Here is a 17,605-nt window from a genome sequence, read left to right as displayed (position 1 = left end):
TTTTTCTAAAACTTCATTTATATTCAAATTTTCTTTTTCTGGTATGCTTTCATCTTTATTAGTCAATCCCCCCCCCCTTGATTATCCTTTTTTATAAATGGATTATCTCTGGGAGACAAGGAGGGAGCACAACTACAGCACAACTTTGCTGTCTGTACATGAACAAAATAACAGAGACACAGTGACCAAACACCAACAGACTTTGAAGAATGTGGCATAATTGTCACTTATCATGATGCATTTATTAGTTTCCTACTGCTGCTATAACATTACCACAAACTTGCTGGCTTTACAATAAAAATTACCTTACAGTTCTGGAGGTCAGAAGTTCTAAATGGTCCTACTAGGCTAAAATCAAGATGTTGACAGGGCTAGTTCCTTCTGGAAGCTCAAGGGAATAAACTGTTTCCTTGACTTTTCCAGCTTCTAGAGGCCACCTTGCATTCTTTGACTTGTAACTCCTTCCTCCATCTTCAAGGCAGCATCTTCAAATCTCTATCATTCATCTTTTCTGACTGTGACCCTCATTACACCCTCTTATATGGATCTTTGTAATTACATTGGAACCACAAAGATAATCCAAGATAATCTCCCCATTTCAAAAATCTCTAGCTTATTAATATCTGCAAAGTCCCTTTTACCATGTAATGTAACATATGCCTATGTTTTGGGAATTAGGGTATAGATGTTTGAATTTAGACATTGCTACTTTTCTGTCTACCACAAAATATGTCTGTTATTTACACAGTGATTTGTGCACTGAAGAGCTAGTAGCCAAGTTTATACTTTATATGCAATTACTTACAATTGATATATCACAGCAACTGAGATTTGAATTTTGTTGTTAGAGATCTGTGCTATTTATACAGTGGTAAATGGAATTTGTGCATATCTGAATCATGTAAAAGAAGCACTGCCTGTTTTAAATTCAACTAATAGATCAAAAAGGATAAAAAGATGCATGTGACTACACATGCAGGACCATGTCTACAGAAAATGAGGTGGAAGTGACCTATATATTTGCCCTCAGATTGACAACACTCACAGGTAAATAAACTGAGCTTTCACTTGTGCTAGATCTCAAGCTCACCAGAATACTGATAGCATTTAGTGTTTCCCTCTGAGAACATGATACAGGTGAAAAAATTCCAAAATAACATAATTTCCCTCTTACCTCTGCCATCTACCAACCAAAAGCAAAACAAAACAAAAAGCCACGTACCAAGTCTCTTGTGCACTTATTACCCAACTACTGATAGTATATTTCATTTTATTTAAAAACCAATAGCCATTTTCCTTTATTCTGATAAGTGAACTTAAAAGAGTTCCTGATAACCATGAATATAATAAACACTTCCTATGTGCTTTAACACTGTGGAGTAAGTAAGGGACAGAGGTTCCTGATACTCTTAGACCAAACACAACTAAAAGAAAAAAGAACCTCAACTATTGACATAGTTCCTCATAAATTATTTTATTTCAATAGCACAAAGGTCAGTTCTACACCACTGACTGAGATTACAAAGTACAATTTTTTTTACTATGTGTCATTTCATTATGCCACAAACATAGAAAAAGGCACTAAGGACTGATAAGAGGGTGTTTTTCTTCTCTGGCAGTGTCATATTAAACTGCAATAAAAAATGTGATCTTAAAAACAGGATACCTCTTGAAGAGGTGTAGGTCATTTTATAATACAGAAGTATTCCAAATGCATTCAGCATATAAATTAGTAAGGGAAAAAGACAGCATTTCATGAAAATTCTTCCTAGATTCTATCTATAACAAGTTTTACTGCTTTATAGAATTCATAATTTACTATTTAAAGCAACTATTTCAGTCATCCTAAATTTATATTGGTGAAAAATCACATAAAATACCAAACCATGGTAGTTTATGTGAAACCAAATCCTTATCTGTCTGTGGCTCCTGTCTGAATCGTAGTGATGAGACAGGGTTGTGAAATGCCTCTGAGGCAGTAGCTCCATTTCCTTCATGCTCCACCCAGACAGATGAGGACCCAAAGTGCTAAGTACATATTTTAAGCATGGGTTCTGAACCTATTTAAGGCCACAGTAAATTATAAAAGGCAATTTCATAGATAGTCTGTGGGTGGGTATAATCATAAACTTGATATTATGCCTTAAAACAAAGTTTTTTTATACTACACACGGTAGTCCCTGATAAACATTTTGAAACTCTCAGTATAAAATTAATATCCTAAATCCATCAAATCTTCAGGGTTTCTGTTTCCAGGAAGTAGGTTAAAAGGCAATCTCTATTTTTCCCATGTGACAAGACCTATCAGGAGGCTTCTCTTGGAGAACTTAATGGCACCATTATACATCAAAGTCCTTCAGCTCTCCCCAGCTGGTACCTATTCTCACTTTCACTTTCAGTTTTACAGATAGTTTTATGGCATTTTCCATTTCATTCTTGACAATCTGAGCTACCTAAAAAAAAAAAAAAAAAAGTTAAACTCTGCCTAATCAAAGAAGAATGTTTCCCAACCCTCCCACTGAGAAGGTAGAACTCTACTTAATGATGCTCAAAATGCTAAATGAAAAAAGTCAGGCATCTCAAACTGGTCTTCAGTGATGGGCAGGAGCTTCTGGTAGCTTTTGCTAGAACGCTTAGAGCTTTGAAATCTCAGAGAAAGATTCCCAATTCTCATCTAACTTCTAACAGATAAAAATATCCCTCATCAGGAACTTCTTTACTTTTAAGAATGAGCATGGAACCAAGCACACTTAGCTCTTTCTCAAACTGTTAGAATCAACATTTATGTAGTCATTCTGGGGCTAGAATAGAGTTCCAAAGCACCCTGCATAAAAGAAAAAGCTGATTGCCTATTAAAGTGCCTTAACTCCCTATGAAAGGGACACAAATTCTACAAAAATACCTGAACAACATCTTCTTCTGCCACTTCATATAAGAGCTCATCATGAAGTTGAAGGATGAAGAAGCCTCCTCTGATTGGACAGAACATCCCTTGCAGTCTTCTCTTTGATAACACTCCTGCATCATAAAAAAAAAAAGGCAACAAAATTGATCCCATGTCACTATGTCATAGGAGAACTTTTTAGGGATTTTGAAAAAAGAATCTGAGAAATTTTAATTAAGAGATTAAAACACATAAGTCTGGAAAACTATCAGAAAAATAACTACTTGCTAGCTGCTATCCAGTCCACCCATCAGGTAAACTCAAATCTCCATCAATTTCCTTCCAGAAAGGAGTCTGACAAAGATGTCCGTGAATAAGAGTGTAAAAAACTGTTTCAAACCCTTAGCATATTTCTCAAATAATCATTGTCTTCTCTTTTTTTGCAGCCCCCTACCTCTGTCTCTGAATGACAGCAACAAAACAGTATGGGGCCTAATTCCTGTTCCAGAAAAGTGAACTGGTATTGCTGTTAGACAGCATTTTACAGGGACACATCATGAGTCTTTTTATGGTCAGAAGTTTCATTATAGTAGAATTGGCAGTTCCCTAAGCACTCTAGACAGGTAATTCTAAACTTACGGTCCACACATATGAGGGAGTACCCTGACTCACAGAATGTGTGAATCCTCTGAAATTATATGTAAGAGTATATGTCTGTACATTTTTCTTTGGAGATTATCCATACCTTTCAGTAAAATTTCAACAGAACCTGTGATTTAAAAAATGGTTAAGAACTACTGTACTGGACTTAGTTACCACTTCCTAACTAGCTGAGCCTAGTGGTACAGATTATGCGCCTCTATTCCCTAAAATAAGGTTCAATATGAGTACCTTTAGAGCAACTGACTTGACTTGTTCTATCATATCTCACAGCAGTCCTTCCTTCCTACCATCCAGATTTCTTCTTCATCCTTCAGGTACAGTACAAGTAACAACCCCCTCAATACCTGATGCCTCTCTCGGAGAGAATTCTTTAGCTGTCACTGTCTGTAGGCCAAGTTTGCTTAGAGGTGGGTCTCACACGGTGAAAGAATAAGTATAGCTGAGGCTGTATCAAGCTGCCTCCATACAAGGGCTGCAAAAGCTATATATCTGTTTACCACTTTGGTTGATATCTGATCCCACTTATATTACATCACTGACTAGATGCTCTAGTTTTCTTGGTTTCTGATTACGACACCTCTGCACTTCTGCTTTCCCTTGATTACCTGGTTTCTGGTCTAGAATGTCATAATGCTCTTGCTTCCTCAGACTTACCTACTTTTGATCCCATTGACTTATTGCTACCTTTAATCTGGTATAACATCATGAACTCATCCTCAGTGACATATCCAAATTATCATCATTTGTCAGAGTGTCATAGTCTACAGTCTCATTTGACATTTGACATTGCATCAAATATCACTGAATAGTTACATAAATATTTCACAGCCAGGTATTATAATTTCTTTTCATTAGATTTTAAATTTAAACATGGGTTGATAGCTTTTACTCTTAATGCCCCGAAGTACACAGCCATTGTTACTTTGCAAATAAGTCTAATCAGACATTCTCAATCTAAATACAGGCATATCTCATTTTGTGTTTTGATTTGTTGCACTTTGCAATTGTTGTTTTTTTCAAACTGAAGGTCAGAAAGTCCATCAAGCATGTATGGGCACCATTTTTCCAACATGTGCTCACTGCACATCTGTGTGTCACATTTTGGTAATTCTCACACAATTTCAAACTTTTTCATTATTATTGTATCTGTTGTAGTGATGTCATCAGTAATCCTTGATATCACTATTGTAATTGTTTTGGGGCACCACAAACCTTGCCCATATAAGACAGCAAACTTAATCCATAAATGTGTATATTCTGATTGCTCCACGGATTGGCCATTGCCCCATCTCTCTCCCTCACCTCAGGCCTTCCTGTTCTCTGAGATACAATTTGAAATTAGGCCAGTTAATAACCCTACAATGTCCTCTAACTGTTCAAATGAAAACAATAATCATATGTCTCTCCTTTAAAATGAAAAGCTAGAAATGATGAAGCTTGGTGAGGAAGGAAGTTGTGTCAAAAGCCAAGAGAGGTGAAAATTAGGTCTCTTGCACCAATAAGCCAAGGTGTGAATGCCAAGGAAAAGTTCTGAGGGAAATTAAAAGTGCTACTCCAGTGAACACACACATAAGAAAGCAAAGCAGTCTTATTAATAATATGGAGAAAGTTTTAGTGGTCTGAGCAAAAGATCAAACCAGCCACAATATTCCCTTAAGCCAAAGGCTATACCAGAGCAAAGTCCCAACTATCTGCAATTCTGTGAAGCCTGAGAGAGGTGAGAAACCTGCAGAAGAAAAAATTTGAAGCTAGCAGAGGTTGGTTCATGAAATTTAACAGAATAAGCCATAAAAGTGCAAAGTTAAGCAGCAAGCACTGATACAGAAGCTGCAACAAGTTATCTGGAAAATATGAGATGACTGATGAAGTGGTTCCACTAAACAACAGATATTCAATGTAGACAAAACAGCCTTATTGGAAGAAGATGCCATCTCGGATTTTCATAGCTAGAGAGGAAAAGTCAATGCCTGGCTTCAAAGCTTCAAAGGACAGGCTGACTCTCTTGTTAGAGGCTAATGCAGCCTCTGGTAACTGCTGGTAACTTTAATTTGAAGCCAATGATCATTACCATTCTGAAAACCCTAGGGCCCTTAAAAACAGCTAAATGAACTCTGTGCTTTATAAATGGAACAAAGCCTGGCTGAGAACACATCTGTTTACAACATGGTTTACTGAATATTTAAAGCCTACTGTTGAGACTCTACTGCTTGGAAAAAAGGATTCCTTTCAAAATATTACTGCTCATTGACAATGCACCTTGTCACCACAAGAGGTCTGATGGAGATGTACAATGAGATGAGTGTTGTTTTCATGTTTGCTAAAGCAACATCCATTCTACGGCCCATGGATGACGGAGTTATTTTGACTTTCAAGTCCTACTATTTCAGAAATACTTTTCATAAAGCTACAGCTGCTATAGACAATGATTCCTCTGATGGATCTATGTAAGGTAAATTGAAAGCCTTCTGGAAAGGATTCACCTTTCTAGATGCCATTAAGAATATCTGTGATGTGACAGAGGAGTCCAGGATCACCAACAGCCAGTCTTCAGGAAGAAAGCATCATCTTGATGATGCCTTGATTTGGACATTTTCATGGCTTCAAAACTGTATGCTTGTGAGCAATGACAATGCAGTTTATTAGTCATCAGTTCTCTGATTATCATGACCCCAAAAGAGAAGGTGTTATAGAACAGGTTAGGATCAACAGTGAACCAGCTTATTTGGATATCTTGGACACTGCTGGTCAGGAAGAAATTCACAGCCATGAGGGAGGCAGTACATGTGAGATGGGTAAAGCTTCATCATCTGCTACTCTATCACTGACTGCCAATCATTCATGCAGGCTGCCAAGTTTAAAGAGCTCATTTTCCATGTCCATCACACCTATGAAGTTCCCCTGGTGCTGGTGGGCAACAAAATTGACCTGAACAGTTTCACCAGATTCTACAAGATGAAGAGAGTCTTCTTAAAATAAGACAGCAATAACTACTTAAGATAAATTACATGGTAAAACCATGATCGGAAGACATGATCTCTGTTTTCACATATAGAAGGAAAAAAGTAGATACTCTGAAAGGTGTTATATCAACAGCATAAAGCCAATAGATAGAAAATAGAGGGGAAAAGCTTTTTTCTTAACAGTAATGACTTTCTCCCATTGAGAGATAACTGTCAGTGGCTTAGAATTCCCTCATATATGAATAAATTCATCACTGGAAGTGCCCATAAAAGGCTTGAGTGCCCCATTTCACAGGAATGCTTTAGAAATGATGCCTGTTAACTTCTATAGCACTAATGTCTATGAGTCCATTATTTCATGGTTTCTCTACCCAGCATGGCTTGCACTTAGGGAAGTCACAACTGTGAAGTGGACTGGGGATTTTGCTGAATTAGATGCCACTGTAAAAAACTAAGGTCTGTCCTCAAGAAAAAGCTAGTCTGCTTTGATAGTTACATATTAAGAGAAAAAAATAAACTAAGAAGAACTGAAATTCCTGAGGTAAAAGTTGAATGGTATAAGCTACATTAATTGGGAAGAGGGAAGGATTTTTAAACCATTAGTTGGCTAGTTAGTAGTTAGTTTTAGGAAATAATAGGAGTCAGGTCTTCAAGTCAATTTGAACCTATCAATAGGTCCAGGCGGGACAGAAGTGGGAAGAACACTATACTTGTGTCCATGAAACTCACTCTTGGTCAAAAAAGAAGAAGAAAAGTATCAAACAATTGGAAAAAAAAAAAAAAAAGACTGAATGATAACAACCAAATGTTTAGAATTTCAAAAAAGTGAAAATCATACTCACTCTGGGAGCATCAGCAAACACTTCATGGAGTGTAGTGGGGAAATTGTTTTCAAAAAGACTTAGGGATAAATCCAATAATGTTGACTGATGAAGATATGAAGGACAAGAGAGGTGAGGAGAAAAGGTAAAGGAAGAAAATAAGAGAATGGAGGGAAAAGGAATTTAATGAGTATGCAGGAGAAAGTGGAGGGAAAACAGCAACTGAGGAACTGAAGGATTATCCATGGCCTTCAACAAAACTGAAGAAAAAAGTGACTCCATCCTGATCCATGAAACATACTATAATTCCTTTTACAATAAATGGTGTGAGATTTTAGCAAAATGCTTTTCTGATAGTCAATAAAATATATCCAAAGAAGGAGTTAATTTTTCTGAGGACAGATACAGTAATGGAGTGAATTGTACCAGAAGAGATCTGATAATAGAAAGTCCCCACACCCCATCCTCTAGTGGTGGTAGTAAAGACAAGAATCAAACTTCTCACCCATATCAGTACTGTACGATTTCTGAGAGAAGACAATCCAGTTACATTGTTTACATGGGGGTGGGGGTGGGGGGAGAAGCCCAAATAAATAAGTGCATTCAACTTATTAAAAAAATAATAATATTCATAATTTACAGAAGAGGTAAAAAATAACAGATGTTTGGAAGAAATTAATTCCAACCTTCATGGATGACTTTGAAGGGTTCAAGACTTCCATGGAGGAAGTAACAACAGATGTGGATGTAATAGCAAGAGAAACAGAATTAGAGGTGGGGCCTGAATTGCTGCAATCTCAGGATAAAACTTAACAGATGAGGAATTCCTTCTTATGGATGAGCAAAGAAAATGCTTTCTTGAGATGAAATCTATTCCTGGTGAAGATGTTATGAACACTGTTGAAATGACAGCAAAGAATTTAAAATATTATATAAACTTAGTTGAAGCAGGGACAGGGCTTGAGAGGACTGACTCCAATTTTGAAAGTTCTGTGGGTAAAATGCAATCAAACAGCATCAATGCTATAGAGAAACCTTTTGTGAAAGGAAGAGTCCATCAAAGCAGCAAACTTCACTGCTATCTTATTTTAAGGAGGTGGCACAGCCACCCCAACAAGCAACTACTATCCTAATCAGTCCACAGCCAACATCAAGGAAAGACCCTTCACCAGCAAAAAGATTATGACTTGTTTAAGGTTCAGATGATGGTTAGCATTTTTTAGTAATAAAATATTTTTTATTGATATGAACATTTTTTAGACATAATGCTATTTTTCACACTTAATAGACTACAGTATACACACATTTAGAGTATAGTGTAAGCATAACTATTAAATGCACTGTATGCATTTAATACATACAGTATGTGTGTATGACTTGCTTTATTGCAGTGGTCTGGAACCAAGCCTGCAATATCTCCAAGGTATGCCTGTATAAATATATATGTGTAAATACATTCGCATATACATAAACACACATACCCCCACATGCAAAATGTTCACTGAGCAGCTTCAAATATTTTTTCAGGATTGAAAACAATAAACTTAATCCTCATTTAATGAGCAAATACTTTTGTATCTTTGTATTTTTCTGTATGCGTGAACATCTTTATATCTATATAACTGGCTGTACTATTTTCTATAAATGTATATATCATTCTCATACTTCTTAGGGCAATAGCAAATCTCATCCCCGACAGCTGATCTCTGATTTTTATGTCCCATCTCCGGCAGTTTTTTCTTCCCCATAAAATTTAAAACATGGTTGTACTCATAGCTAAACAACAATCTCGGTGGCAGTGCAATGGTATTTGAAGAGGAAGTATGAGCAATGTGATGGGCAGTGAAGGCAAGTTCTGTATACTTGTAGGACAAGAAATAGTTCACCCAAGCAATAAAGAGAATTTAGGGAAAATATTTTGAAAATAAGGAAAAAGGCAATACTGAAAAAATAATCTATATAATAAGGAAGAAAACCAGAGTTCTATTCCCTGACTTCAGAGAACACTGAGTCATCAATAGAAAAATCAACATGTTAGAACAATGGCTTTTAAAGTGTGTTAAATGGGGACCACAGAGGCAAGTAATATGCAAGGTCAAAACTATATTAATGACACTAGGAAGTTATTTGCCTTTTTCACTCCCATTCTCTCATGAGTATATAACAGGATGACCACCTGTCCCGGTTTTAGCACTGAAAGTACCACATCCTGGGAAAACCCTCAGTCCCAAGCAAACTGGAACAGCTAACATGCTAGACTGTATGGGGTTGGGGTGGGTGGGTTTCCAGAGATTACAGAACATGTTATATTGCAACAGATTGAATGTAGATGCAGATAAGAGAGCTGTCTTTTCTTAAACCAGACATCAAAGACATCTGCAAATATGTAAAACAATGTCATGTATCACTAATTTTGTTTTGAAAATGGATTTTCATAAAAATGTTACTTATATAATCTGTTCATTATTGTTACTTTTAAATGTTAACAAATATTTTTAAATACTCTATTTTGATTTCTAATATGGTCTGGTCATTTATAGATATAACCCACATAAACAAAAGCTCTTTGGGATCCTTAACAATTTTTAAGAGTGTAAAAATGTGATAGCAAAATGTTTGAGAACTGCTGTCATAAATAAATAAAATATAACATACCCTCCCCCTTTCTTTTCTGATACACTTATTCTTATCACATTATAGGAGGGGGGTCTCAGCTATGAACTAACCTGTTCTGTCACACTGAAGCATACCCTCTCGATGACCATGGGATTTGAAAGTTGAGTGGAAGGTCTCTAATTGCTTCTGAATGTTAACAGTGGCTGTTTTGATAATATCAGCTGCCGATCCTTGTACCGTTGTGTTGATAGCTTGACGCTCAGCCTACGAAAATCAATAAAAAATGCTCCATCAAGGATGTCCACATAGTTTCACACCTGCCCTTATTGTCCACAGAGTATTTTTTTGATCTACATCCAGACTGAAAATCTAGATTATGTACCCATAACTTTTCAACTCAGGCTGCATCCTAATAGCAACTATAATGACTTAAGGCTCTAGGTTTGGGGTTATATACACAACTATGGACTAAGTATTAGAAAGTCAGACTGCTTCTGTTTAGGAGTCCTCACTCAGAAGCCAAAATCCACATTGTAAGAATGTATTTAATTGCTCAAAATTATTTTATAAAAACATTTATCATCAGTGTTCTAGCTGTTCTAAACTTCATTCTAAAAGGGTCTATTCCTCAAAATACAACTCCTCTTAATGCTAAATAGGCATGAGCATCATTCTTTGTGATGTGGGCTGGAATGTTCTAAGAATATGACTCAGAAAATAGGATCTATTCAAGGAAGGGTTCTAGGTAACTTGAGGGATATTCTTGAGTTGTCAGTCATCTGGGCTATACCCAACCTCTATCTAGTACACTGAATACTCATTAAAGAGATGTCTTTTCCATTAACTGTGGTTTTGTTAAATGCTAATGAATCTATTCTCAACTCAGTGCAGTTGTTACTGCTTAAGGATCCCTTCTCAAAACTCTATTCCTATGGTAGCAGATTGTATCACTGTTCCCATTAGTTGCTGCCTTTCTCTTATGAAATTACACAACCCTACCCATTGCCATGTGATTTGAAGTATTGTTCCCTATAAAAGGATGGCCTTGACTTGCTTCAGCCAATGAAATTTTAGTAAAACTGACACACAGCATATCTAACAGCTATCCAACATTGTCACAAAAGGTGTGTGGGAGGGGGTGGGAGGAACATATCCCAATTAGGGGCTTTTTCTTCCTTCTGACCTCCAGGATGAAGAAAAAATGGATAAAAACCATTTTACCATCAAACCAGAACCAAATGTAATATGAGTGAAAACAAGGTTCTTTGTACAACACTGAAATTGGGGGTATTATTTACTGTCATATGCAAGCAAAATATATCTAATATATATTTCACACTTATAGTATTATATTTTCCTCATTCTCGTCCAAATTAAGAAAATTTAGCAGTCATTGCATTGTATCCCACAGAGCTTCTCCCTTGGTCAACAGCAGTTTTTCACCTATATAAAGAGATTATATAGGCTTATGATAATGGAAAAATAGGAAATCAGGAGCAACCCTCCCAATGACAATAGCTGGAAAGAATATAAAAAGCCTCTATGAATAAATCTAACAGTTAAAAATGAAGTGAAGAATTAAAGAACTTAGCTCTCTAGGAGATTTGGGAGAGAAAGGAGACCAATGGATGTAATCCTGGCATTGGAGGTTGCCGATTTTCCCAGGGGAATCAACAGTTCCCTGGAGAGGCAGCTGAGCAGAGCCTCAGACAGCCTTGAGGGGCTTGGGAAAAAACATTTGGGTTCAAGACCCAACAAGTAGGTTATGAACCCAAACCAACACCCTATCATTTCTATCCTTGAAGTTGGATCAAGGTAATTCTCTATTGCTGATCATTCTAGTGTCCTGTCAAAAGCAAGTGTAAATCCTCTCTGAATAAAAGCAACATCATCATACAGGCTTCAAATTATTCACACAATCTTTTATATACGATGTTTGACACTCAAAAAAAAAAAACCAAGGAGTTGAGACAATATAGGTAGAAAGTTAAGAAAATACAAAACTCTTCAAAAGAACAGACTACAGGGATAAAAAAATAGGGGACTTATCAGACTATAGACTATCAAACCTATTAAAACTAAAATAATGTTTAATATATTCCAAGAAATAAAAGATAAGATTGAGTATTTCACCAGAGAATCAAATACCATAAAATAGGAACAAAATGGAAAGGCTAGAACTGAAAAATAAAATAACAGATCTGAAGTTAAAAGCTTAATGGTGGTGACTTCCGAAGAAGATGGCGGCTTAGTAAGACGCACGGAGCTTAGTTTCTCCTCCAGAACAGCTACTAAGGGAGTAGAAACGATACAGAACAGCTCCCAAAGCCACGACAGAGATAAAAAAGACAGCGTACCCCATCCTGGAATGGCTGGCTGGCTGAGAGAACCCACTCTGGTGAGATCGCCGAGGGGCGCGGGCTTCACCGGGCGGGGCGGCAAGCTGCCGGAGTCACTCCCTTCCCCCTTCCCGGGCCGGCTAGGAGAATTGGACAGGCGGTCCCCTCAAACCGCGGCAGCTGGTGCCTACACCACGCGCAGCCCCCCAGACCAACTGAAAGAATTGGATCGGAAATCCCCAGGCCGCGAAGAACGGTGACGGGGGGGGGCCCTTCCAAACCCGTGACTCCCTGGGAACGGTGCACTCTCCCGGGCAGGCCGCTGCAGCTGGCGCCCTCCCGCCACGCTTGGCTCCCCGGGCCAAATAGGAAATTCGGACGGGCGCTTTCCCGGGCTGCGGCGGCCAGCAACCCTCCCCGCGTTCGGACCCCGGGCCGGTTGGCACTCTTCCAAGACACTTCGGCTAGCGAACCTCCCAGACGGCGAGAGTTTTCCAAAGTTAAAGGACCCACAGCACCTATTACTGGTGGGACCTGCAGACAAACGTGTGCTACGAGCGCCACCTACTGGGCAGGATAAGAAAAACAGAACCCAGAGATTTCACAGAAAAATCCTCCAAACTTTTGGATCCAACACCCAGGGAAATCTGTCTAAATGCACAGACGCCAGCAGAAGATAACGGATCACGCTCAAAAAATTGAAAATATGGCCCAGTCAAAGGAACAAACCAATAGTTCAAATGAGATACAGGAGCTGAAACAACTAATGCTGAATATACGAACAGAAATGGAAAAACTCTTCAAAAACGAAATCGATAAATTGAGGGAGGACATTAAGAAGACATGGGCTGAACATAAAGAAGAAATAGAAAAACTGAAAAAACAAATCACAGAACTTATGGAAGTGAAAGACAAACTAGAAAAGATGGAACAAACAATGGATACCTATAATGATAGATTCAAAGAGACAGAAGATAGAATTAGTGATTTGGAGGATGGAACATCTGAATTCCAAAAACAAACAGAAACTATCGGGAAAAGAATGGAAAAATTTGAACAGGGTATCAGGGAACTCAAGGACAATATGAACCGCACAAATATACGTGTTGTGGGTGTCCCAGAAGGAGAAGAGAAGGGAAAAGGAGGAGAAAAACTAATGGAAGAAATTATCACTGAAAATTTCCCAACTCTTATGAAAGACCTAAAATTACAGATCCAAGAAGTGCAGCGCACCCCAAAGAGATTAGACCCAAATAGGCGTTTTCCAAGACACTTACTAGTTAGAATGTCAGAGGTCAAAGAGAAAGAGAGGATCTTGAAAGCAGCAAGAGAAAAACAATCCATCACATACAAGGGAAACCCAATAAGACTATGTGTAGATTTCTCAGCAGAAACCATGGAGGCTAGAAGACAGTGGGATGATATATTTAAATTACTAAAAGAGAAAAACTGCCAACCAAGACTCCTATATCCAGCAAAATTGTCCTTCAAAAATGAGGGAGAAATTAAAACATTCTCAGACAAAAAGTCACTGAGAGAATTTGTGACCAAGAGACCAGCTCTGCAAGAAATACTAAAGGGAGCACTAGAGTCAGAACCGAAAAGACAGAAGAGAGAGGTATGGAGAAGAGTGTAGAAAGAAGTAAAGTCAGATATGATATATATAATACAAAAGGCAAAATGGTAGAGGAAAATATTATCCAAACAGTAATAACACTAAATGTCAATGGACTGAACTCCCCAATCAAAAGGCATAGACTGGAAGAATGGATTAAAAAACAGGATCCTTCTATACGCTGTCTACAGGAAACACATCTTAGACCCAAAGATAAACATAGGTTGAAAGTGAAAGGTTGGGAAAAGATATTTCATGCAAATAACAACCAGAAAAGAGCAGGAATGGCTATACTAATATCCAACAAATTAGACTTCAAATGTAAAACAGTTAAAAGAGACAAAGAAGGACACTATCTACTAATAACAGGAACAATTAAACAAGAAGACATAACAATCATAAATATTTATGCACCGAACCAGAATGCCCCAAAATACGTGAGGAATACACTGCAAACACTGAAAAGGGAAATAGACACATATATCATAATAGTTGGAGACTTCAATTCACCACTCTCATCAATGGACAGAACATCTAGACAGAGGATCAATAAAGAAATAGAGAATCTGAATATTACTATAAATGAGCTAGACTTAACAGACATTTATAGGACATTACATCCCACAACAGCAGGATACACCTTTTTCTCAAGTGCTCATGGATCATTCTCAAAGATAGATCATATGCTGGATCACAAAGCAAGTCTTAACAAATTTAAAAAGATTAAAATCATACACAACACTTTCTCGGATCATAAAGGAATGAAGTTGGAAATCAATAATAGGTGGAGTGCCAGAAAATTCACAAATACGTAGAGGCTCAACAACACACTCTTAAACAACGAGTGGGTCAAAGAAGAAATTGCAAGAGAAATTAGTAAATACCTCGAGGCGAATGAAAATGAAAACACAACATATCAAAACTTATGGGACGCAGCAAAGGCAGTGCTAAGAGGGAAATTTATTGCCCTAAATGCCTATATCAGAAAAGAAGAAAAGGCAAAAATGCAGGAATTAACTATGCATTTGGAAGAACTGGAGAAAGAACAGCAAACTAATCCCAAAGCAAGCAAAAGGAAAGAAATAACAAAGATCATAGCAGAAATAAATGAAATTGAAAACATGAAAACAATAGAGAAAATCAATAAGACCAGAAGTTGGTTCTATGAGAAAATCAATAAGCTTGATGGGCCCTTATCAAGATTGACAAAAAGAAGAAGAGAGAGGATGCAAATAAATAAGATCAGAAATGGAAGAGGAGACATAACTACTGACCTCACAGAAATAAAGGAGGTAATAACAGGATACTATGAACAACTTTACGCTAATAAATACAAAAATTTAGATGAAATGGACGGGTTCCTGGAAAGACATGAACAACCAACTTTGACTCAAGAAGAAATAGATGACCTCAACAAACCAATCACAAGTAAAGAAATTGAATTAGTCATTCAAAAGCTTCCTAAAAAGAAAAGTCCAGGACCAGATGGCTTCACATGTGAATTCTACCAAACATTCCAGAAAGAATTAGTACCAACTCTCCTCAAACTCTTCAAAAAAACCGAAGTGGAGGGAAAACTACCTAATTCATTCTATGAAGCCAACATCACCCTCATATCAAAACCAGGCAAAGATATTACAAAAAAAGAAAACTACAGACCAATCTCTCTAATGAATATAGATGCAAAAATCCTCAATAAAATTCTAGCAAATTGTATCCAACAACACATTAAAAGAATTATACATCATGACCAAGTAGGATTCATCCCAGGTATGCAAGGATGGTTCAACATAAGAAAATAAATTAATGTAATACACCATATCAACAAATCAAAGCAGAAAAATCACATGATCATCTCAGTTGATGCAGAGAAGGCATTTGACAAGATTCAACATCCTTTCCTGTTGAAAACACTTCAAAAGATAGGAATACAAGGGAACTTCCTTAAAATGATAGAGGGAATATATGAAAAACCCGCAGCTAATATCAACCTCAATGGGGAAAAATTGAAAACTTTCCCCCTAAGATCAGGAACAAGACAAGGATGTCCACTATCATCACTATTATTCAACATTGTGTTGGAGGTTCTAGCCAGAGCAATTAGACAAGAAAAAGAAATACAAGGCATCAAAATTGGAAAGGAAGAAGTAAAACTATCACTGTTTGCAGACGATATGATACTATATGTCGAAAACCCGGAAAAATCCACAACAAAACTACTAGAGCTAATAAATGAGTACAGCAAAGTAGCAGGTTACAAGATCAACATTCAAAAATCTGTAGCATTTCTATACACTAGTAATGAACAAGCGGAGGGGGAAATCAAGAAACGAATCCCATTTACAATTGCAACTAAAAGAATAAAATACCTAGGAATAAATTTAACTAAAGAGACAAAAAAACTATACAAAGAAAACTACAAAAAACTGTTAAAAGAAATCACAGAAGACCTAAATAGATGGAAGGGCATACCGTGTTCATGGATTGGAAGACTAAATATAGTTAAGATGTCAATCCTACCTAAATTGATTTACAGATTCAATGCAATACCAATCAAAATCCCTACAACTTATTTTTCAGAAATAGAAAAACCAATAAGCAAATTTATCTGGAAGGGCAGGGTGCCCCGAATTGCTAAAAACATCTTGAGGAAAAAAAACGAAGCTGGAGGTCTCGCGCTGCCTGACTTTAAGGCATATTATGAAGCCACAGTGGTCAAAACAGCATGGTATTGGCATAAAGATAGATATATCGACCAATGGAATCGAATAGAGTGCTCAGATATAGACCCTCTCATCTATGGACATTTGATCTTTGATAAGGCAGTCAAGCCAACTCACCTGGGACAGAACAGTCTCTTCAATAAATGGTGCCTAGAGAACTGGATATCCATATGCAAAAGAATGAAAGAAGACCCATGTCTCACACCCTGTACAAAAGTTAACTCAAAATGGATCAAAGATCTAAACATTAGGTCTAAGACCATAAAACAGTTAGAGGAAAATGTTGGGAGATATCTTATTAATCTAACAACTGGAAGCGGTTTTTTGGACCTTAAACCCAAAGCAAGAGCACTGAAGAAGGAAATAAATAAATGGGAACTCCTCAAAATTAAACACTTTTGTGCATCAAAGAACTTCATCAAGAAAGTAGAAAGACAGCCTACACAATGGGAGACAATATTTGGAAATGACATATCAGATAAAGGTCTAGTATCCAGAATTTGTAAAGAGATTGTTCAACTCAACAACAAAAAGACAGCCAACCCAATTACAAAATGGGAAAAAGACTTGAACAGACACCTATCAGAAGAGGAAATACAAATGGCCAAAAGGCACATGAAGAGATGCTCAATGTCCCTGGCCATTAGAGAAATGCAAATCAAAAACACAATGAGATATCATCTCACACCCACCAGAATGGCCATTATCAACGAAACAGAAAATGACAAGTGCTGGAGAGGATGCGGAGAAAGAGGCACACTTATCCACTGTTGGTGGGAATGTCAAATGGCGCAACCACTGTGGAAGGCAGTTTGGCGGTTCCTCAAAAAGCTGAATATAGAATTGCCATACAACCCAGCAATACCATTGCTAGGTATCTACTCAAAGGACTTAAGGGCAAAGACACAAACGGACATTTGCACACCAATGTTTATAGCAGCGTTATTTACAATTGCAAAGAGATGGAAACAGCTAAAATCTCCA

At 37.3% G+C, this 17,605-nt stretch overlaps 1 protein-coding gene across 4 annotated transcripts in view; it reads right to left on the bottom strand.

Moving 5' to 3' along the window:
• Positions 1 to 1,299: 1,299 nt before the first annotated feature.
• Positions 1,300 to 17,605, bottom strand: part of POLQ (DNA polymerase theta) — a 195,658-nt gene continuing 179,352 nt past the window's right edge. For 3 of the 4 annotated variants that reach the window (XM_077118198.1, XM_077118200.1, XM_077118201.1), the window contains 3 exons: positions 10,055 to 10,208; positions 2,903 to 3,018; positions 1,300 to 2,453 (listed from right to left, as the gene is read on the bottom strand). In XM_077118198.1, coding sequence (XP_076974313.1) covers positions 2,340 to 2,453; positions 2,903 to 3,018; positions 10,055 to 10,208 — 384 coding nt within the window. In that variant the 3' untranslated portion in view covers positions 1,300 to 2,339. The remainder of the gene's footprint in view (positions 2,454 to 2,902; positions 3,019 to 10,054; positions 10,209 to 17,605) is intronic. The other variant, XM_077118199.1, reaches the window with a different exon arrangement.

The sequence above is a fragment of the Tamandua tetradactyla genome, chromosome 10 (genome assembly GCF_023851605.1).
Source record: "Tamandua tetradactyla isolate mTamTet1 chromosome 10, mTamTet1.pri, whole genome shotgun sequence".
Taxonomy (NCBI): domain Eukaryota; kingdom Metazoa; phylum Chordata; class Mammalia; order Pilosa; family Myrmecophagidae; genus Tamandua; species Tamandua tetradactyla.
The sequence above is the reverse complement of the archived record's forward strand: the minus strand, read 5'-3'. Positions and strand labels throughout refer to the sequence as shown.